The sequence below is a fragment of the Patella vulgata genome, chromosome 4 (assembly GCF_932274485.2).
Source record: "Patella vulgata chromosome 4, xgPatVulg1.2, whole genome shotgun sequence".
NCBI lineage: Eukaryota > Metazoa > Mollusca > Gastropoda > Patellidae > Patella > Patella vulgata.
The window spans coordinates 9923193-9947665 of record NC_065882.2 but is presented as its reverse complement, the minus strand read 5'-3'; the positions used below and the strand labels follow the sequence as shown (position 1 = coordinate 9947665).

At 35.2% G+C, this 24473-nt stretch overlaps 1 protein-coding gene across 6 annotated transcripts in view; it reads left to right on the top strand.

Annotated features, from left to right (window-relative positions):
* Positions 1 to 24473, top strand: part of LOC126819075 (multiple PDZ domain protein) — a 243265-nt gene that overhangs the window by 55608 nt on the left and 163184 nt on the right. For all 6 annotated transcript variants that reach the window (XM_056100527.1, XM_056100528.1, XM_056100526.1 and 3 more), the window contains one exon: positions 10210 to 10477. In XM_056100527.1, the coding sequence (XP_055956502.1) occupies positions 10210 to 10477 (268 nt within the window). The remainder of the gene's footprint in view (positions 1 to 10209; positions 10478 to 24473) is intronic.

Below are 24473 nucleotides of genomic sequence, written 5' to 3'. Positions count from 1 at the left end.
ATGGCATTTACCATATCGAAACAAGTGATCACCACATTTTAAAGTTATTAGCATATTTACAACTAACGTATCATCAAATGTTATTGAATTGTATAATTTTAAGTAAAATATTGAGAACTTTGGGTGGTTGCCATAGCAACTACATTAATTTGAAAATAAGATAACTGTTGTTTCACTGTCATTGTTCTTGGTATTTATTGCTTGTACATGTTATAAGAAGAATACTTTAACATATTATTTTCTATTCAGAAGATAACAACATTGACCAGTAAAATCAAATTATTTTTGTTCATTTACATATAATTCTCTAAAAGTAGGCTACCAGTAATAGGCTAAGCTAATAAAAAACAAATGATGAAGTATTATCATTCACTGCCCTGTGCATGACACTTGCCACAACTATTAAATCATATGTATAGGCCTTGTGAATTACAAGAAAATGCACCCCATTTATTTGACAGTCTCTTTTGATTCTTCCTAATGGTTTTCATGACGCCATAGGTAGTATTATGTTTTCTGATGGTGAAGCATTATCATTGGCTGTCTTGTGCATGACACCTATAGATCTTGTGAATTATCAGAAAATACCCCATGTATCTTTTGACTCTTGCTACTGGTTTTCATGATGCCACATACATATTATATCATGAATTTATGTCCTCTGATAGTGAAGTATGATCATTCACTGTCCTGTGCATGACACCTATAGACCTTGTGAATTATCAGAAAATACACCCCAATTCATTTGACTCTTACTAATGGTTTTCATGATGCGACAGGTTGTGTTATGTCCTCGTCATGACATGTTAGTTAATGGTCATGAGATTTACGATCGGACAGGGAGACAAAAACAATCAAGATTGATTTCTAACTCATTTTATAATAAATTGGCTAAGTCATGCCCTTAATGATGGGCATCATTTATCTCTTGGTAAATTAGAGACTGTATGTGTATCGGATTTAGGATTGTCTTCATCATTCATGCATTATTTACTTAAACGCCCACCTTGATTGAATTTAGACGACCAGGGGCGGTAATATTGCAAAATGTAATCATTAGTCTAACTGCGATTAATGTAATTTATTACCAAAAGTCATTATTAATAATCATTACCCATTATGTCAAAAGTAATTAATTACCATGGGTTTGAATTTTAAAAAATGACATGAGATGTGTATTGATATCCAGGAAATTGGAACATTTGACACTTTTATGTGCATACCAACATGTGAATTGATTTTGTTCCTTGAGAAGCCCCCTACGCGCAAGCAAATTATTGAAATAAAATTGAACCATGTGTTTGTCCCGAAATGACCTAGTTTGTGTCGAGTGGACGTAAAACCCCATTTTTCTCTCTCTTTCCTTGACAAGCCCTCCATACTGCCCCACTGACAAGCAGGGCTCATGCTGTCGGTCGCCAGAGTGGCAATTGAAATCTGATTGTGGCAATAATTTTGGCGATAACGATTTGGGCAATTCTTTTTGATTATAAACATTTTTTTTATATAAAAAAATATCCATTTTGGTGGAAAAAAACTTGAAAGCCAGTGCGAGCCATGCTGACAAGGGAAGACCATGTTGGAAAATCATGAGGAACTTTCTTGGCCAATGCTGATATGGAACCAGAGACCCATGGCCAGTGAAGTAGTTAATCACAGAGCCACTGTATTAGCTACATGTACCTCGAGAAGAGAAAGATCACGTAAATGCTTTGTTTCAAAATAACATAAATCTTCTTTGAGCGGCATTTAGACATACGTAATAAAAACTTTATTTGCTTGAAAACGTCGAGAGAACCCTCAACGAAACGTTGCTTTAATTAAAATAGTAATTGTGTTCCATATTATGTTTTTGTGTTTAAAACATAAATCTTGCATGTTGAAAGCAGTTTGCTTTTGGGTTTTCGTTGAGATTACAATTCTGATGAATAAATGTATTATCTAGAATAATAGTTATGGTACCTTTGAGAGAAATATTGGATCTTTATTTTAGTGTTATAATGTTTATCGAGCAATTGGGATCATTACACAACAGACCAATAAACACTTGAATAATTACGAATACTATCTACATATTATGACTTTATGGCTTGTTTCACCATTTAATCCCCGGTTGTACGTGGCAAGGAGTAGGGTCGCCTGTCCAACCTCGTGGGTTTTCTCCGGGTCCTCCGGTTTCCTCCCACTGCTAAAGACCCCTACGCGCAAGTGAATTATTGAAATAAAATCAAACCATATGTTAGTCACGAAATGACCTAGTTTGTGTCGAGTGGACGTTAAACCCCATTTCTCTCTCTCTCTCTGTTTCACCATTTCGTCGGCTGTGTTTCTGATGGAAATCATGATATAAAATATTATGTGACCACCGACCTTCTATTAGATGAATGTGTATATATTTGACATGGATACAGGCCATTAATGCTCCAGACGCGATCATTTCCTATTAAAATTATGTGGTATTACAAGAGATTAGGCACTGAAAGTGTTAGGTTTCAATTGTTAAAAGCTGATAATCAGAACTGGTATATATCTCGTAGTTGAATGTAGTAGTGATTCTTTAAACACCTACTTTTACTGTATCTTGTAAATATAGTTAAGCGTATGATAATGGTCATACTTGATCTTAGAATTATTCAGAATTATATCACTTAAGACACTGAACTGAAAGTGTTGGGTCTTCATTGTAAAAAGATAATCAAATGTGAAAGTAATAGGAATTTTTTAAAGGCCCACTTCTACTTTGATCTTGTAGTATATATTATTTCTGGAATATATGTACTATTTTAATATATTTAAAAAAAACCTTCTTGAATACATGTACTACTAGCGAATAATCTAATCGGCTAAATCTATTTGTTAAGGCCAGCTCAATTTTTGGCAAGGTTGTTGAGATGTAAATAAGGTTAGGGCACATGATTGTTGGTGACATTGTAGGTCAGGTTTAAGAATTTGGGGGAGAGGTCAAGTCTCCACATAAGCACTGACCTGGCCTTATGATTTAGCACCAACCGTGGATAACCCAACGCTGCCCGAGTTGAGTCTGTAACTCCAGAAGCAGTAGGCCAACGCCACCTAGCCTGTGTTACTCCCCGGTCCAAGCTACCCCTATACAGCAAATTTTAGCCTCGGGACAGTCCTAATGTACATGTAGCTGCCAACCCTTAACAGACAAATAGACAAACAACTGTCACAAATATTATAGTATAGATTTTGATATAAAGACTTGTTACATTTAAAAAAAAACTTCTTCTTAAATAAGCTAGCAAGCTTGTATACTTGTTTAGGACACATGAAGATTGTGTAATGTATAGAAATTAATCAATGTAAACATTAGATAGGGAATATAATTAGAATTGGTCAACTATGGCTACGATCAATCTCTGTTGTCACTTGTGGGGGGTTGGATGGCCGATGGGTTGGCAGTGCACACTGTATCATAAGGCCTGTCATTGAGTCAACTGACGTGGTTTCCAATCCCCGGTTGTACGTGACAAGGAGTAGGGTTGCCTATCCAACCTTGTGGGTTATCTCCGGGTTTTCCGGTTCCCCACTGCTAAAGACCCCTAAGAACTAGCAAATTGTTGAAATAAAAATAAACCATATGTTAGTCCCGAAATGACCTAGTTTGTGTCGAGTGGATGTTAAACCCCATCTCTCTCTCTCTCTCTCTCTCTCTCTCTCTCTGTTGTCACTTGTATAGAATCCATGTCTCCTCATGATTGGTGTTACAGAATAGTATATACATTGTTGTGAACAGAGGATTATGCTGCGTTGATAATTGATGAGAATAAGCAAAAATATATTTAGTTCCATTGTTATTCAGTCTATATTTCAATATCTTTGTATTGTCCATTTGTCAAAAGAATTTTCTGGAACAAAGTCATGACAATAGTTTTATGGACAGAAGCGGTGTAAAAGAAATTAATTTGATAAATAATGTATAATGAAGGAATCAGACACAAAGAACTGTTTTTTTTTAATTCAACTTTGATATTAAAAGAATAAAAAAGAAATTACATGAATTCTTAGCTGCTTCAGGAAAATGATTCCAAGGCTGTTTATTAGCAATATTGATGATCAGCATGTCGTACATGTAGTAGGCGACTTTGTAAATGTTTGCTTTAATTTTGTTATTCCAGGGGTCGCTGACGCTAATTGTGAAGTTTGTCATTCGTTTTGCTTTCACATCAATATATTAGAATTTTGTGTTCATTAATGTCACACGAAATGATTTAAAACCGATGTGAGAAATATGTCATGGGTAATATTTATTGATCATTCATTTCTAAGTTATTAATACAACTCAAAATTATCATGGTCAGTGTTTTCAAGAGCTTATTGTGCGATGTAGGCTACTCAAAATGATCTTTCAGCTCTTAAGTTTCGATGATATAGGGAAATATTTTAATAATATATAATTATTAGACTTTACATTTTATTTCTTATTCTAATATATTGATCAATTGGTAAAAACATGAAGTCATATGCTCATACCAAAAATAAAAACATGGCATACAATGCGAGAAAATGTTCCCAAAAATTACAAACTTGAAAAAAGTCGCCTACTCGCAGCTTTCCAGGTCAGATCGCAGAACCTGGGCGTTTGTTTTGATCATGTTCAAAACAAACGCTGTGACTCGGCGATCATTGGCGACCACGGAGACCACAGCACGATATCTGGCGTTTCCTTCACGCTTTTACCAAGCTAATGACGATCTTGAGGCGCTCTGGGACCATTTTCCATCACCGTAGCAGCGCATTAAGGACGGGGGTATAAATGGGCTGGTGAAATTATACATACACAAATACATAAACTGAGGGTGGGACAAAAGAAAAGGTCAATGAACAGATCTGCAAATAAAATTAATTATATCATCTGAAGTAACATACTAATTGAGAGAGAAATGGGGTTTCATGTCCACTTGACACAAACTAAGTCATTTCAGGACTAGCATGGTTCAATTTTATTTCAATAATTCGCTTGCACATAGGGGTCTTTACCAGCGGGAATAAACCGTAGTAATTGAATACTTGATGAAATTTTCTTATATGAAAAAGGGGAGTTGGATGGCTGAATGGTTAACGTGCGCGCGCTGTATCATGGAGTCGACTGGCGTGGTTTCGAATCCCCGGTTGTAAGTGACAAGGAGTAGGGTCGCCTGTCCAACCTCGTGGGTTTTCTCCGGGTCCTCCAGTTTCCTCCCACTGCTAAAGACCCCTATGCGCAAGCAAATCATTGAAATCAAATTAAAACCATATGTTAGTCCCGAAATGACCTAGTTTGTCTCGAGTGGACGTTAAACCCCATTTCTCTCTCTCTCTCTCTGTCTCTTATATGAAAACACAAGTGACAGTTAGCCTTTAATGATTATAGACAATTGATCTGAGAAAGTGAATTAATAATAATAATAACTAGCTAGCCAGTCAATAAAAGGATTGACCCTAATCTTTCTATGGGTAATGGATTCTCTTGAGTTGTTTTTCTCATGTTTTCTACCTAATTATGATAATTGAGATTTATGTGAAAATGGTTGTGAATTAACAGTTACAAAACAGAATTATATGTCTGAGTGCTATCAAGTAGCTTTTAGCTTCTGACCGACTAATTCCGAATTGTTGCTCCAATTAGGGGTTTGTAATAACTATAGTACTGTTATCATTCAGCGAGAGTGACTCAGTAGGTAGGACGTTGACTTCCTAACCTGGCGGTTCCATGTTCGATCCCTGCATTGGTCGCAAAAGTTCATCTGGATTTTCTGACTTCGTTCTTCCTTGTCAGTGGTGCAGTACCGAGGGCCCGGCAAAGGACAATGTATGGTCGTTCGAATGGGACGAAAAATCAAGGTCCCGTGAACACATTGGTGTGAATGTTAAAGATCCCTTATTATTAAAATAAAAATTCACCGTATGTTAGTCCCGAAATGACCTAGTTTGTGTCAAGTGGATGTTAAACTCGTCTCTCTCTCTCTATCTATCTCTCTCTCTCTCTCTCTATCTATCTCTCTCTCTCTCTCTATCTCTCTCTCTCTCTCGCTCTCAGGCAGCAGTGTCAACAAACAACTGACAACAAGTTTTTGTCTTGCATTGTTTAAACATCATGGTTTAATATACTGGTACATCAATGCTGCCCTTTATACATCAATATACCTATGCTGCCTTTATACATCAGGGGGGTTGGATGGCTGAATGGTTAGCGTGCGCGCGCTGTATCATAAAGTCTGTCATTGAGTCGACTGGCGCGGTTTCGAATCCCCGGTTGTACGTGACAAGGAGTAGGGTCGCCTGTCCAACCTCATGGGTTTTCTTCGGGTCCTCCGGTTTCCTACCACTGCTAAAGACCCCTATGCGCAAGCGAATTATTGAAATAAAATTAAACCATATGTTAGTCTCGAAATGACCTAGTTTGTGTCGAGTGGACGTTAAACCCCATTTCTCTCTCTCTCTTTATACATCAATGCCATCGAAGGAAAAAGATATGTTAAATATTTCATGTAAAATCAAGCCTTCAGCCTTCCAAAATTGACAGTTGTTATTTTGCAAACAGGTGAACAACAAGAAATTGATTGGGAGGGAAATGTCACATTTTCTTTTGTATTATGATGTAGAGCATTTCAGCAGATCAGAGTGACCTACGCAATATGAATCCGATACAATTCAAACAAATTTTGAAGGTTTCAATCTCATCAAAAATGAAAATTGTAAAACACTTTTTGATCTGAAACAAACAAATTAGATCTCAAAAATAGCAGAAACTAATATATTTATAAATGGTGCTAAAATTTCAATTTTGAAAAAAAAAAGGAAGTTTTCACGCAGATACTGTAATTGCGTACAACTGATGTCTGCTTGATAATTGATTTTATTTTCACGGAACAAAATGTCAGGATGTTGTTTTGATTTTATTTGATTTACTTTTTATACGTCTGCATCGAAATGTCGTCGTATATTGTCGCCCTCTAGAGGTCACAATTTTTATCCGATTTTGATGAAACTTAAATGTTTATAAGATCTCGGTTCCTGCCGATATTAGCACATATTGGATGGTAACTTCCTGGATTATGGACCCTGATTGTATGAAAAATCGCATTTTTAGCTTATGGAGCCTTTAGAGGTCACAATTTTTATTTGATTTGAAAACCTGTTCAACTATATCACCATTACATGGTAATGATGGGTGAGTTTGAATTGCATGACAATCAGACCGGACCATAACATCACCATTATGGCCCTTAATTGTACAAAAAGTCTATCCATTTCTTGCAAAATGTGGATGTATTTTGCATGGTAGTCACTTGTTATTTCAGAAATTGATTTTTTCTCCTATTCAAGTTCACAAAAATATGTGATTGAATTTGATTTGTAATGAATATATTTCATCTTTATTGATTTTTTTTCTGCATTTGGAAATATACACGTAGTTGAGTAGATCTGAATAGAACAGGATCCTTTCGAAGGTTGGGGTTGATTTTTTGCGAGGGCAGAATTAAAGAGATCTGCTGCTGTGATGTAAGGCTATTAGAGTAATTGATTATTAGTAGGATGGGTCGATAGACATGTGATGTTATTCTCAATAGTTATCTGTCTTGGTAAAAAAAAAAAAACAAACAAAAAACGAAACCCATTTGATGTTTCTTAAGACATTGCTTTCGTTCCAGGTTCTTACCATAATTGATCAGTGTGGAACTTAATAGGACATTGGTAATAAGTCTACTGATGCACAAGCAATTGGGGATTTGCTTGACTCTAGAATAGAATTTGGTGTTCTGTATTTAATTTCATGGTTGTTACATTGATCAGAGGAAACTGTTTGATGGTCTGGGATATTAGTCTTTTCCTTTCTCCGACACCAAATCAAATATGATATATGTACTTTTGTAATTGGTAATATTTATCCAGTTGTTGAAATTTTCATGTGGTTAAAGTACTATAGTATTGCCAGAAACCAATTAGTTGTGTGTATTAATGATCAGAAAACATTCTAATGACAACAGCCATTAACAAAAAGACACAATTTTACTTACTGAATTTATTAATGGGTATACAGAATCATTGGACAGATCGCCATACTTATATGGTGAATTTTCAGACTTTAAAGTAGCTAAGTCTCTAAATCAATATCATTCAAAGTCTTCGTCATTGAAAACACAAATTTGTTTTTTTTGTTGTCAATTTAAATCAACATTGATGTTGTGATCTTACCGGAAAAGATGGCTTCTGATATCCAATATTTAAGACAAAATAAACAGTTTATATACATGTACATTCATATTACATTATTATTTGTGTTGCAGCCCATTTGTGTCAGTTACTAGGTCTCAATTATTAGCAATTAGCTCCTTTAAAGAATCGCAGCTGAACCCAAAAATCGGAAGTTTAACCAAAAACAAAATGAATATTAAATTTTAGATTTTATATGATTCCAATAAGCCACAAAGTTACGGTCCAATACATGCTCATATCAAAAGGATCCAAGATCTTTGAGATATAACGGCAGCATGGCATTACTTCCTGAAGTGGTGTATATGTATCTGCCATAATTAGAATATTTATTGACAAGAATGATAATTTCAGGTTTTGCAAGATAAGAGCCATTGTGCAGTATTTGAAACTTGAGAAGGCAATAATACTTGGAGAAGTAAATGAATTTTAGATTAGTTATTTCAGTCCATGACGTGGAAAAAACGGAGAAGAATTGTATCCTAAAGGGGAATAAAGTTTGATCGATTAATATTTATACTTTGATAGAAATTGTCTGTGTTCTAAATATCAGTGGCGATTATGTTTTTATTAACTGTTTACGCTTAGAGTCCTTTTAACATTGCATTAAATTGAACGCATGGTTATCACCTTCTCCATATTGCTGCCTTATCCAATAAAATCTTGAGTAAATTATTCGGTTTGGAGGACGATGGTTCCATAAATATGAGAAGCCCCCTACTAACCATAGTAATTGGTATTTTCTAATAGTTAGATTGGGTTATAAGTCTAATCATTAATGGCTTGCTAGATTGAATGAAAAAGCTAATGCTTAGCTAAGAGCCCACTCTGGCATCAAATCAGTTGAAATCCTTATTTAGGTTTGAAAAAGACCATTTTCATGTCTTCATCGTTTGGTGTTTGTCTTACCGCGGAGCCAGAAACATTACTGAAATTATACCGGGTCTTGATACGTTTGTTAGAGATTTAATAGCTATTTTGATATTGGTTTATGGTTGCCTGCTGTTTTTGATTTTACAAAAATAGGATGAAGCCAGAAGATAAGGTGGCGAAGAGAGAATTTTATTGATTAAAGTGATTTGTCATGTATTTTTTTTTTTATGCTTTTGCTATTATTTATTTCAATAATATCTGGATAAAACAAGAAGATAATGATGTCAATTTCTTCGTCTCTTTCACAAGAATTGGTTTATACTTATTTTTTAATGGATTTTAAAATCAGTTCATCATGGTTGTAGACAGAAAAATGCATTTATATTAAACATACATTATGCAAATTATCTAAATTATTAATTAGACATAAATTAACTTTTCCAGACAATACTGAACATCGATTGCATCGCTAGCCTGCGATATTTAGCGGATTGGAATACATTTTTTGAAGGATGATTGAAAGTAAAAATGGATAATCGAAACTTTGTTTTTTATCGTACCGACTTTAGTAGTAATGATGATCAAGGCTAGCCTACAATTCAAAAGCTAATAAATAATATCTTGGTTCCGAGTGGAGCAATTTGACTGAAATTTTCAGCATATTCTATTTGAGTTATCTATTTTATAACTATTATAGCGAAAACTGTCAACTCTTTAATCTACCTTAATGCCCCTTTAAAATTATATGCAAAGGCCTCTCACCAGTAAGCTAGATTATTTATATAGTGAGGTCAGGCCCCAAGTTCACAAAAATTCTCAGACTTAAATTTACTCAACATTTAATCACTGTTTATGACAAATATCTTTGATCCAGAAACACACAACTTTGCATATTGATATATTTGATACATTAAAACAACAACAGTTTTATAAAGGGCTTTATTTCAGTTAAAATAAGGCGAACAATTTTGAGTAAATGTTCCTGTGACCTACAAAAAAAATAAATATGCGATAACCTTTGTGGGCTGCTGTGGGTATATGTTTCATTTCCTGGCAATCTATCTTTACATGGATATTCAAGCTAACATTTTTATATTGTTCTTGTTTTTATCGTTTCAGAGATGGAAGACTACAGGAAAGGGATCAAATATTGGCAATAGATGGTCAGCCGTTAGATATCTCCCATCAAGAGGCCATTCGTATTTTGCAATCTGCCCAGGGGTTGGTAGATTTAGTAGTAGCCCGTGGTCCAATCCCTGAATTCGACGAACCACAGGCTGTCACTGAACCACAACTTGAAGAAGTTGATGCCGAAGAAAATTTCGCAATCCCCAATTACGTTGAAAAGCCAAGTGACGACAGCTCGGACAAAACAGCCGACATGGTGGTAAGTACGTAATAAAATAAATGATGAATATTGATGTAGAAAGTATATAAAAAGTAAATTATTATATTTATATGTTATTGGTGTCATGAGATTCAGAATAATTTGAGGCAAAATATACATACTATGATACAAATACATTTATGTTACAAATGTGCAGGGGGTACTTTCTCTGCAGCCTGACTCCGAGTTCACAAAGCATTCTCAGACTTAAGTTAAGAATTTACTCAACTTTCAATCACTGTTTATGAGAAATGTCTTTGATCTAGAAACAAATAACTTTGCACATACATGTAGTTTCTTATTGATGTATTTCATACATTAAAACAACAAATGTTTTATAAAGGGCTATATTAGAGATAAAATAAGGGGAACAATTTTGAGTAAATTCTTAACTTAAGTCTGAGAATGCTTTGTGAATTCGGGATCTGGTTCTTCAATTAATGGATTATGTAAACCCTGTAGTTAGTTATATTCCTGAAGCAATGGTCCAAGAAATCCCTCTCTGCCCATTGCTGGATTGGCTTCTGATACTTGAGCTTTTGAGGGAGTGTGTGTTTTCTTCCTGTTCAATCAAATCTATCCCAAGTACAGCAACATGACAGCCCTTCGTTTAATCTGGGATCTTCCTTTGGACAGTGATTTAAGGTATTAAAAACGGTGAAAGTATTCTTCATCTCCATACAGTATTATTTACATTGTTATGTAACGTTATGTAAACATATTCGGTCCAATTTGGAGCTTTGTTTAAAATGTAACGATATTGTTATGCAGTTAGCTATTGGTTGTTAATCAGACTATTGACCAGTCATAACTTGGAACAGAAATCTGCTTCCATTAAAACAGTGTTTAGTGGGATTAGCTCTAATCAAACAAAACACTGCGAGGAGTATGGTAGTTAGTGTAAGGAAACCCTAGTGATCATTTCCAAAAGGCTCAATATTTTGATTTTAAATTTTCAGATAGGTAAATAGGCTGTATCATCACATTTTCTATTTTGAGTTACGTACTTGAATTCACTTTTATTTGCAATGACTTGTGAAATCTGGTACTGTTCCTCAGTTAATAACTTCAAAAGACCTTGCTTTAGAAAATAGAGGCGTGCAAAGGATCACTCTGGCAAGATTTTATTGGAAGTTGTAATTTACAAAGTGTATTGTTTATGTGCTATTTCTAGCCATTAACAGATCTGAAGTGAGTACCGGTAGATGTTTGCTCACCTGCTTCAAGTATTCAGGCAAGTTTTGGTGAGGGCAAGCGAGCCAGTGATCACTTTGTTGGTTCGTGCTAATCTGGTTGGAAAAGACAAAAACATAACTTTAAAGGGGCTAAATCGCTAATATTTGGAACCTAGAAATTAACACAAATGGGTCGCAACTCATACAATAATATAATATGAATGTATATAAATTGATTTACATTCAATCGTTTCTGTTTTTACTGTAATTTCTAATCAGTTATGTTCGGCGAAATACGCCAGAAGTCTCAACCGAATGACAATCTCTAGCGTTTGGTTATTCCAGTCTACACCAGTAATATTTATTGCGCTTGCTCTACAGATAAGAATATGGTGTCACCGTTTGACATGACTTGTGAAATATGCCTTGCCTTGTTTTTCGAGTCCTTTATTACAAATAGCGCTGAAACGCACTATGGTACACGATTCGTGTACCAATCGTATAATGTTTTTTTCTTAAATATTGGATTTCAGAAGTCCATCTTTTCCCGGTAAGATCACAACATCAATGTTGATTTAAATTGACAAATAATTCGTGTTTTCAATGTCAAAGATTTTGGATAATATTGAATTAGTGACTTAGCTACTTTAAAGATATATTCTATAAAATTATTAACATTTTTTTTTTTTTTCAAACAATATTTATTCACAGAAACTGGATTGGAAAACAGGCAGAAAGAAGCCTATAAACCCACTCTCCATAAAAGTACAAACATAAATATATATTGACAAGGTGTAAAATAGAAAAAAAAAAAGAAAAAAGAAAAGTAAAGTAGAGGATGATTAAATTATAAGATGGCTATATATACGCTATATACACAATATGTACAAACCACAATCAGAATATTTATATTTCATGCATACAGAATTTTCAAAATCTTTGGGAGATGTCGAGGAAGTTAAGTACTACAGAAAAAATGTCTTCAGGCTTGTTTCTATCTCCAACTCTGAATAATTAATTTTGAGAATTATGATAAAGTTGCAGGAGTTTTGATATTTATGACATTCCCTCTTATAACATCAATGAAAAAAAAAAAACTATCAATATTCTAACACCAGGTTCTAATGTCACCTTAGAGATAGGAAAACAATTTGGAACTCAAGGAATTAATTTCGGAAATGTCTATTTGTTGACAGAATGTAAAAATAGTAATTTCTGTTCTTGACATGTCTTTTATGGTTAAATTTCACATTTGCCTCACTCTTCTAGAAAAAGAGATATAGAATTCACTATAGAATTTGCTACAAGTGGGAATTCTATATTGAATTATCATAAATCTCATTCAACTGTGATAATGAGGTGAACAGTTCCAGCAAATTTAATAAATGGACACCAAAACTCAATTTTCGTTTGTGGCAAGTATTTGGATTCTGTTACACTAAGGTTTGAGAGGTTGGATTATTTGCTCTTTGTGTATGAATTCAATGACTTTTTCATCCTACTTGATTCCCCCCCATCTACTGAATACCAATATGAAGATTTTAGCGGAATATTTCTTCTAAACCAGGAGGTTGGATGGCCGAATGGTTAGCACCTGCGCGCTATTTCATAAGACCTGTCATTGAGTCAACTGACATGGTTTTGAATCCCCGGTTATACGTGACAAGGAGTAGGGTTGCCTGTCCAACCTCGTGGGTTTTCTCCGGGTCCTCCGGTTTCCTCCCACTGCTAAAGACCCCTACGTGAAAGCGAATTATTGAAATAAAATTAAAAACCATATGTTAGTCCTGAAATGACATAGTCTGTGTCAAGTGAACATTAAACTCCATTTCTCTGTCTCTCGCTCTTTTCTTCTGGAGCAACCTGACATGATACGAATTGATATTAGATATTCCTTTAACACCACAACTTCTTGAAAATTCAAAAGCATACATACTCTTACTTGACCAAAAACAGTAAATCGTTGTAAAATTTGTCTTTGACAGAAAGCAAACAGTGACTCATACTCTTTGATAATATGTGTTGTTTGGTTATGGTGTCAAAGGCAATCGATTTCTCATTTTGATTTGAGTCAGTTTGCTTAGTTTGGTTTCATCTAATGCAATTTTGATTTTGAATAATAGAACAGCTCAGCTAAAAGGGCTGAACAAAAATATCTTTCTTATTCAACTTCAATAACCTGAAGAACTAGATAAACTTTTTTGAAACAGATTTGATTGATCGATTCACCTGTATTAAAGACGTCAGTTTCATATCGTGTATCTTATTGAAACTAATACGACCACTAGTGGCAGCACTTGTCCCTTTTATAGAAATCCACTTGTTCTCTGTCAAGTTATAGTCGAGATGACATTGGGTTTTATGCAGCCTTTTTTTATTTTGTCACGTATGTGAAATATTAAAATTTAGATATATCAAATTATTTTTATCCCAAAAAATCATCTAATTTCAACTTAAAACTGTGGTTGTGTGGAGATTATGTTCTGATAACAGACATGTATTGGTAAATTTGCATGTCAACAAGACCCGATAAATGAAAATATTCCTCACCGTATATTTCTGATATAATTTCTGTAATCCTGTCAGTTTACTTGGTAATTTCATCTCAAACTGTGATTATTACATAGACATTTATGCTCTGCAGAAAGTGCAGTATACAAGATTTAGATAAAAAGATGGACGTCCTCGCTATAATAGTTCAAAATAAGATTATGAGAAATGAATATATTGAAAATTTCATTCTCTGCGAAGTTAAAACTGTTTGAAGATATAGTGTAGATCGTTTATTAAATTTTATAAATTTTGTGGATATAAGATTTAGATAAAGAGATGGACGTCCTCGCTATAATAGTTCAAAATAAGATAATGAGAAATGAATATATTGAAAATTTCATTCTGTGCGAAGTTAAAACTGTTTGAAGATATAGTGTAGGTCGTTTATTAAATTTTATAAATTTCGTGGATGTTTAAATCCAATTGTCTAGGAAGTTGATTATAGGCTAAATATTAATTTATATAACATTTGAAACCAAAAAAAAAAGGCATGCAATAGGCAAATTTAGCTATTAACTTTCGATGCCAGCGGATGCCTTCGATTTTAAGTAGATTAGAACAGTTTAGCCATTTAATGATTTAATTTTAAAATGAAAATGCGAGGCTAAGACACAAATGTCCAGTACGGTGGTTACGATCAATGCACACATCTTGTCAAAACTACAACCATTAATAACTAAGCTCAAAATAAAGAAATTTGAATGGAAGTTTCAATGGATTCTTTTTGCATTATCTATTTGTGAAATCATATAGCAAGAACAGCAAGCTCTTTATCTAAAGGGAGCCACAGTGGCTAAGTGGGTAAGACGCTGGCTCGCTAGCCTGGAGGTTGCGTGTTCGATCCCTGCATTGACCGAGAAAGTTCATCAGGATTTTACGACGTGGTTTCCCCTTGTCTTGTCATTTCATTTCTTTATCTAAATCTTACATAATGTCCCTTTAAGAATTACTACCGGTATTAATAAATGTAGGTTAACAGAAAGAGTTGGATTCAGTTTATTTAACAAAATTATTGTGAGTGACTTTAATAAGCCGAATAGATTCTATGTGTTTCTTTTTACCAGACAATATATTTTTACATCGAGAATCATTAATATTCCCCTGACAAGACAAATACTTACCCGATTAATTCCAGTCGCCCAGTTACTTAGATACAGTCGTTAAGTGTTCACACTTCATGCCTGCTAATTCATCTGTCTTTGCCACTTCAGACATTTTTTTTTATTAAACTTGGAAATGTTTCATTCCCTTGGTTGCATTTGAATTTATTTTATATTCTTCACGGTTAAACTGTCGGAAATTAAACATAATGTTATTGTATTTGAGCTCTCGTGGGAATATAAATTGTTTGAAGAAGTAAGGTGGACAGATGTTCCCTATGAAATGTGTTTGATGTATTAGAGTTGTTGAGAACCTGAACTGTCTGGTCAGGAGCACTGTTACATTTTGTATAACATAGAAAGAGAGAGAGAGAAATGGGGTTTAGCATCCACTTGACACAAACTAGGTTATTTTGAGATTAACATATGGTTCAATTTTATTTCAATAATTCGCTTGGGTGAGGGGTCTTTAGCAGTTGGAAGAAAATGGAGGACCCAGAGAAAACCCATGAGGTTGGACAGGCAACCCTACTCCTTGTCACATACAACCGGGGAATTGAACCAATGCCAGGTGACTCAATAACATACCTTATGATACAATGCGCACGTGCTATCCATTCAGCCATGTTTCAGCCATGCAAAGGTTTGAGGTGGTTGTTTGTTATAAATTAATAATAATATTGTTTCTTTAACAAATCAGGGTTGAAAAATTAACTGAATTTATATCAGCATCAGCGTGTGTTTAACATATACTTGCTTTATGATTAATTATTACTAAAGTAAAATTGTGACGACGTGGCTACTACCCCCATGTTTCAAAATGTCAGCCATCTGTAAGCCTACACATCAATAAAAGGTAGAGGATGTGCCTACCCCTTCACCCTACCTCTGGATCAGCCATTTGTAAGCCTACACATAAATCAAAGGTACATGTAGAGGAGGTGCCTACCCCTTCACCCTACCTCTGGATCAGTCTTTTATGTAGTCGTCAGTCTGTGTGTTTTTTTTTCATGTATTTATTGAATAGATTATTGATGGTACTTGTTCAGTTATCTTGACTTAAAACAGATTGAGATTAAATAGCATGGTAAACATTGTTAATGATTTGAATTGTTTAAACAGCATTTAGTAACTGAATTGGAATAACACACTGTAACCTTGGTATCATTTAATCTTGTGTATTTAGTAACTGAATTGGAATAACATATGACACAATTATATGGAATTCAAGTCACTTAAAAGTTTATTTCTGTCAACATTTTGAAGAGGTGCTTTTGTTTTTATCAAGCAAAGAATGACAAACACAGTACAGTGAGAGAGAAAGAGAGAGGGAGGGTTTAAGAGAGAGAGAAAGAGAGAGAGGGTTTAATGTCCACTGGACACAAACCAGGTAATTTCAGATGGGTAAATTTGATTTAGCATTGGGAGGAAAATGACGAGGTTGTACAGACAACCTTGCTTCTTGTCACGTACGACCGGGGAATTGAAACCACACCAGTTGACTCAATGACAGACCTTATGATACAACACAATGACTCAATGACAGACCTTATGATACAACACACACGCTCTAAACATTCTGCCGTCCAACCCCCCTATAGTACTGTGAAGATACACAATATAGAAATGAAATGAAATAAAATGGGGTTTAACGTCCTACTGTTCTGCTTCTAACCTGGGCTAATGAAGACGGGCATACGCCATACAGTGTGCTATGAGGGAAATTTGCCTGGGCAGCGGCGCTACGGCCTACTCTTATATCTAATTCCAACTGCCAATTTTACGTGCACACCAATGTGTACACGAGACCTCGGTTTTTCGTCCCATCCGAACGACTAGACAGCTGTCCTTGTCAGGCCCTCCATCCTGCATCACTGACAAGGGGAAACCACGGCGGAAAATCAGGATGAACTTTCTTGGCCAATGCAGGGATCGAACACCCGACCTCCAGGCTAGCGAGCCAGCGCCTTACCCACTTAGCCACGTGATTCCCACACAATATAGAACAATGAAAACATAACAGCAGTTATATTATTTTAGAGAATTGGAGTCTTAAAGGGGTATAAGGTAAGATGAATTAGGTAAGATTAAATAAAGAGCTGATAGTTCTTGCTATAATAGTTAAAAAATAGATAATGAAAACAAAATATGCTGAAAATTTCAGTCAAATTGCTTCACTCTGAACTTAGATATCAGCGATTCAATTTTAGGCCTAGCCTCGATTGTCATTGCTTCTGTTGTTACAATAATAAACAAAGTCTCGATTATCCAAAAAGTCAAACAAAATTTTGATCTTTCACACTATTGGTATACTATCATCACATCCAACAAGATTGTCCTTCAAGCAAGTGAAATAAATTCACCCTTGGCAGTTGGAATTCGATATAAGAGTAGGCCGTAGCGCCGCTGCCCGGGCAAAATTTCCCTCATAGCACACTGTATGGCGTATGCCCGTCTTCATTAGCCCAGGTTAGGAGCAGAACAGTAGGACGTTAAACCCCATTTCATTTCATCTTTATAAACTCAGTCATCAGCTCCAGGGTTATTTTGAATGTGTACACAACTGTGCAACACAACAAAATTTGATTCAAACATCCAATTCATATAGGAACCATAAATCAACTGACCCCTGTCGTAGTGGTCATGGATCCATTCATTATCTTATGAAATACCCAAACAATAAAGATATTGTTCTATTGAAATGGAATTTCATTTGATTGATGCCAGTCGGAATCTTGTCTGACATCTTTTCAACACCAATAGATCCATTTGTGAGTAACCTATGGCATTTATTGACTGGATAAAGTAAAAACAAAAACACAAACTTATGGAAAACAGCTAGTAGAGGGTGTGTGAGTGAGTGAGTGAGAGAGAGAGACAGAGAGACACAAACTAGGTGATTTCAGGACTAACATGGTTCAATTTTATTTCCATAATTCGCTTGGGCGTAGGGGTCTTTAGCAGTGGGAGGACCCAGAGAAAACCCACGAGGTTTGACAGGCGACTTTACTCCTTGTCACGTACAACCGGAGAATCGAAACCATGCCAGTTGACCCAATGACAGACTTTATGATACAGTGCACATGTGCTAACCATTCAGCCATCCCCCTCAGCTACTAGTGAATATGACATTTTGTTGTATGAAATCACATGCACATCATCAAACAATAACCCAGGGCCCTTATTCACGAAAACTGGCTGACCAGTAAAATCAATTTGCATATATCCAATTTGCATATTGGTCAGCCAATCGAATTGCAGTATTTCTTAAAATTTCGATTGTATCTTAGTTTAAGTTTTCGTGAATAAGGGCCCAGAATCCAAAACCACAATAGTATTGCTGACCGAGCAAAATAATGCAGTGCATAGCTTAGACCTCGTGATTTACTCAAGTCAAAATCTAGAACTCCATAGAATTTAATTTAATATTGATTGATAAGCTTATACTAATACACTGACATTTATATAGATTATATTAAATATTTATATTTGATGGGAGATCTGTTATATGTAAGGGAGTTTGGATGGCCGAATGGTTAGCACGTCCATGCTGTATCATACAGTCTGTCATTGAGTCAACTGGCGTGGTTTCAATTCCCCGGTGGTACGTGACAAGGAGTAGGGTCGACTGTCCAACCTTGTGGGTTTTCTCCGGGTCCTCCGGTTTCTTCCCACTGTTAATCCCAAAATGAACTAGTTTGTGTCGAATGGAAGTTAAACCCCATTTCTCTCTCTTTTATATGTAAAGCCTCCGTGATGAATTTGTCGCGAGGTCTGTTATATGTAAAGCCTCCATGAGGAATTTAAACCACTGTAATTAAAGGGAGATAATCAAGTTTATCAATCTTGATCTGACAGTGATTTTCATCCGACAACAAATTGCCAGTTAGTGTTACTACTCCAAGTTATGTACAGTGTTCACATATACACATAAAAATAATCATTTGTTCAAATATGCAGTGTAAATGGTAGAGAGCCTGGCACTTGTAGCCTACACATTCCAAGTATGGATAAAGCATGGTTGTTTGGGTGACCGATATTGAATTTTGAAAGTTCATACACCTTAAAAGTTTAGCAACAGTTTTTTTTTCTTTTTTTTTTTTTTTTGAAGAGCCATAACATTCCTGATACTATAAACAGTGTCTGTAATTGGATGGAGAATGGCCAGTTTTGTACTATTTGTATCAATGAATACGCAAATTTTAAGTATCCACTCAAGTGAACAAAATCTTGAGTCGTACAACCATTTTTTGTCTGTACCTCATATTTTTTTTTTTCGGGTTCTCGAGTTTCATCACACAATTAATTCAAGAACCCTGCATCCGACAAATGATTAAAACAATATTCATCTCCAGTAATTGTAAAACAGAGCAGTTAAAAGACAATTTCGGGATTATACCTGACAATTTGTCCAGTGTAATTATAGGATTTTGTTTCGTGATTTTGTATCGTGACTTTGTTTCTGCTACTGAATCAATATTATATATATCCATTACCTTCATGTGGTCTAGATAAAAGACAAAACAAAACTGTACCCAAATACCATTTAATATTATATGATGTAGAAAAACAAAAGAATGTATGAAATCTTTAACCATCAAGCAGATAAAAATATCTAATCAATAATATTTTTGATAGTGTGTGAAATAGCTTTATTTAACATCCACTTCCAACTACGTGATATCCCAGACAGAGAGAGAGAAATTAGGTTTAACGTCCACTCAACACAAACTAGGTCATTTTGGGACTAACACATGGTTCAATTTTATTTCAATAATTCGCTTGCGCGTAGGGGTCTTAAGCAGTGGGAGGAAACCGGAGGACCCGGGGAAAACCCACAAGGTTGGACAGGCGACCCTACTCAAGCAGAGCTAATTGTAGACATACGGCCTAAGTTTCGTTTGAACTTGATATTGCCATTGAAAGTTGAAACCTTTCCAAATGGAATGGAAAAACGAGTCTGTGGATGTGTACCAACACAATGTCTCGGAGCAATATATACTAAAAGATATTTTCTGGGTTAGGTCTGGATAAAATATAAATTTAGACATGTATCAAATACACAGAATACAATTGCAATGACATGGAATTAAATTACTTAGCAACGTTTGATTTAGGATTTTCTAATGATTTATTTTCTTGATATACTAATGAAATAAAAATGCTGTTGAACCAACTTCCGACAGGAGTAATGAAGACGGGTATATGCGATGCAGTGTACTATGAGGGACATTTTCTCTAGTGACATTATCACCAGTAAACATTTCCACATGTGGCATTTTCACAAGTGGCATTTTCACCAGTGACGTTGCCACCTACTCTGTACATGAACTCCCAATGGCTAGACATTGTTCATTGCAAAGCCACTGACAAGGGGGAGTCCTGCTGAATAATCCTGAGACCACATGGGCAGATTTAAATATTAAGGCCACCTGCAGATTTCCTCAAGGTCACATGATTGTTGTCAATGATTGTGTGTTAGGACTAGGTCTTGGGTTAGGGTCCGAACTAGCCCTGTTCAAATCTTGTGACCTTGACAAAATTTGTGGGTGGTCTTAATATTTAGATCTAACCGAGACCATGTGGTTAGTGAGCCAAGTGCTGCCCTTCTCACTGAGCCACCATGCCCCTTGTTTGAGAATCTTGGTCACAGTACAATAGCGTAATTGTATTCCATAGAATGGTGTCCCATCATTTTAAGGTCAAATATTTTAAATGCCATTGAAGCAATTCATGACTAAATACATGTATGAGACAAAATAAGATCTGTTAGGAATATAGAACAGTAATTTCAGTTGAACTATTTGTACTGGAATTATGTAAGTGAGTCTATAGAGAGCTTGAAACTCTTACATAGGATACGCCACATAACACATTAACAGAGTTTCATTAAAATCAATTCAGCTGCTGTACAGGCATTCTCGTAACGCTTCTCAATTTCTACTCAGTTGATGTTTGATAGACATTTCAGTCAGCTTTATTAACAATAAAGAAATCGCTGTGAAAAGGGTCCAAACCATTTCATCTGTCATCTGAAGCACTTTGACAGTGTTTCATATCGCTACATCTAAATGACTCTTCAAACTTTCTGTATCGATTGAAACTCGAAGATATTCGGACCTATAAGCTGTTACATCTTACGTGTCTACTGTATCAGAACATCAGTATAACTATTATAGTAATTGTATTGTCCGCTGTTAAAATCAATACAAAATATCACTATCTCTTAAATATCTCGGTGAAATGTAGACTAGGCACGGAAACGCTTCAACTTTTTACGTCTAACATATCTAATACTGATGTCTGGTAAAGACATTTTATTCCAAATTCAAAATTGTACAATCAGTGCGACTCCCGGCTGAAAACCGTGTGTGACAGGCTGATGTCTGGGATCGTGGAAGGTTAATAGAATGTTTTAGCATAAAGAATAACCCATGACAGACGCTTTAAATTATCATTGATTTTCATTGTCCTACTGTTTCAGACCATAACATTATCAACAGACAGATTCTGAATGTATTCCTAAGTTTAATGATAAGTCTATCATTGGTGTACTGTATTTTGTTTGAAAGTTAAAAACTTCTTTTCAGGGAAAAAAAGAAATTGCTCGATTTTCACTGTTCTAAAGTTTCACACCATAACATTAACAACAGACGGATTCTCAATGTGTTTCTAAGTTTAATGATAAGTCTATCGTTGGTGTACTGTATTTTGTTTGAAAGTTAAAAACTTCTTTTCAGGGAAAAAAAGAAATTGTTCGATTTTCACTGTTCTAAAGTTTCACACCATAACATTAACAACAGACGGATTCTCAATGTGTTTCTAAGTTTAATGATAAGTCTATCGTTGGTGTGCTGTATTTTGTTTGAAAGTTAAAAACTTCTTTTCAGGGAAAAAACAGAAATTGTTCAATTTCCACTGTTCTAAAGTTTCACACCATAACATTAACAACAGGCTGATTCTGAATGTGTTTCTAAGTTTAATGATAAGTCTATCATTGGTGTACTGTATTTTGTTTGAAAGTTAAAAACTTCTTTTCAGGGAAAAAACAGAAATTGTTCAATTTCCACTGTTCTAAAGTTTCACACCATAACATTAACAACAGGCTGATTCTGAATGTGTTTCTAAGTTTAATGATAAGTCTATCATTGGTGTACTGTATTTTGTTTGAAAGTTAAAAACTTCTTTTCAGGGAAAAAAAGAAATTGCTCGATTTTCACTGTTCTAAAGTTTCACACCATAACATTAACAACAGACAGATTCTCAATGTGTTTCTAAGTTTAATGATAAGTCTATCGTTGGTGTGCTGTATTTTGTTTGAAAGTTAGAAACTTCTGTTCAGGGAAAAAATAATATTGTTCGTTTCCTTTTGAAATGCAAACACTCCATTATCTTTGATACAAGTGTGTTATGCTATCATGATATATTGTCGTGAAATTTTTTACATATCACAAGTAAATTTCATATTATTATACAACATCAAAGGTTTTACTGAAAGCAAACAAATACCAGTATATCTAAATATCAAATCCTCTACAAATCAGACAATTCATTAATTATTAAAGACATTGATCATCGTTTACAATTTTTACGCATTAATCCATACTTATTTGTACTCAGAATTGATTATTTAAGATTTGATTAAAAAAACAAATCCCCCTGATTAGATTTACTCGGGTTATAAAATAAATTGAAATGAAATGGGGTTTAACATCCTACTGTTCTGCTCCAGCTGGGCTAATGAAGATGGGTATATGACATACAGTGTGCTATGAGGGAAATTTTGCCTCCGAACAATTAGACAGCTGCCCTAGTCATGCCCTCCGTCCTACACTACTAACAAGGTGAAACCATGCTGGGGAAAATCTTGATGAACTTTCTAGGCCAATACCGGGATCGAACCTGCAAACTCCAGACTAGTTGGATTATAAAGAGCCCCATTGAGAGACATATGTGAATTTAAAGTTGGAAATCTTGCATGCAATGCATTTACCCTTCATGTAGAATAGGTATTCGTCGCTTGATGAAGCTTTATCCAGTGCTAAACCCTTGACAAAGGTGAAATGTTGTTTGTTTATTTCTTTAGGGGTTTGCTTGAAATAATATAACTATCTAATAATATAAAGGAAAACAAAGGTTAAATACATGTATTGGTCACAGCTTTATTGATAGCCTAATTTAAAGTCGGGTAATCTTGGTGAATTACATACATGTATGGGTGGAGATGGATGGCCGAATGGTTAACACATGCGCACTTTACATGTATCATAAGGTCTGTCATTGAGACGATTGGCATGGTTTCGATTCCCCGGTTGTACGTGACAAGGAGTAGGGTCGTCTGTCCAACCTCCGGTTTCCTCTAACTGTTAAAGACCCCTACACGCAAGCGAAATATTGAAATAAAATTGAACCATATGTTGTTCCCGAAATGACTTAGCTTGTGTTGCATGGAGGTGAAACCCATCTCTCTCTCTCTCTCTCTTTCATGTATGGATATAGAGATGGAATGGAGTCCTGCTCTCACTCGAGATTTATTTCTCTTCACATCTATTATAATTTGTGGGATAGATGATAGCTACCGATCGAAGATTGGTTTAATGTACAGTTGTGTGTGTTTGCTATACAAACATCGTCAACGATTCTGTACATGATGAGTACACAACTTACATTCAGTCTTTGACATCGGGAACAGTTTCATCGCTTACAGTCTCTAAGAGCAGGCTGGGTTAAGACATAGAGCAGTCAATCTGCAGTTTGTCAAAGTCTGTTACATGTACTTTGAGGAATGAGATTATTCAGATTCTAGAAAGAAGAAATTACCAGATGAATAAACATGAAGATAAATTAGATTTTACATTTCTGCTTTATTTCCATTATGGCCAATACTTTTAAGATTTTTTACCAATAAAACTTAGATGATTAAGATTTTTTTTTCTTCACTGGCAAATATTTTCAAGAGGTATTGGAAGTTTCATCAAAGAAGGGAGGTTGGATGGCTGAATGGTTAGCATGTGCGCGCTTTTATCATAAGGTCTGTCATTGAGTCAACTGGTGTGGTTTTGATTCCCCGTTTGTATGTGACAAGGAGTAGGATTGCCTGTCCAGTCTCGTGGGTTTTCTCCAGTTGAACCATATGTTAGTCTCGAAATGACCTAGTATGTGTTGAGT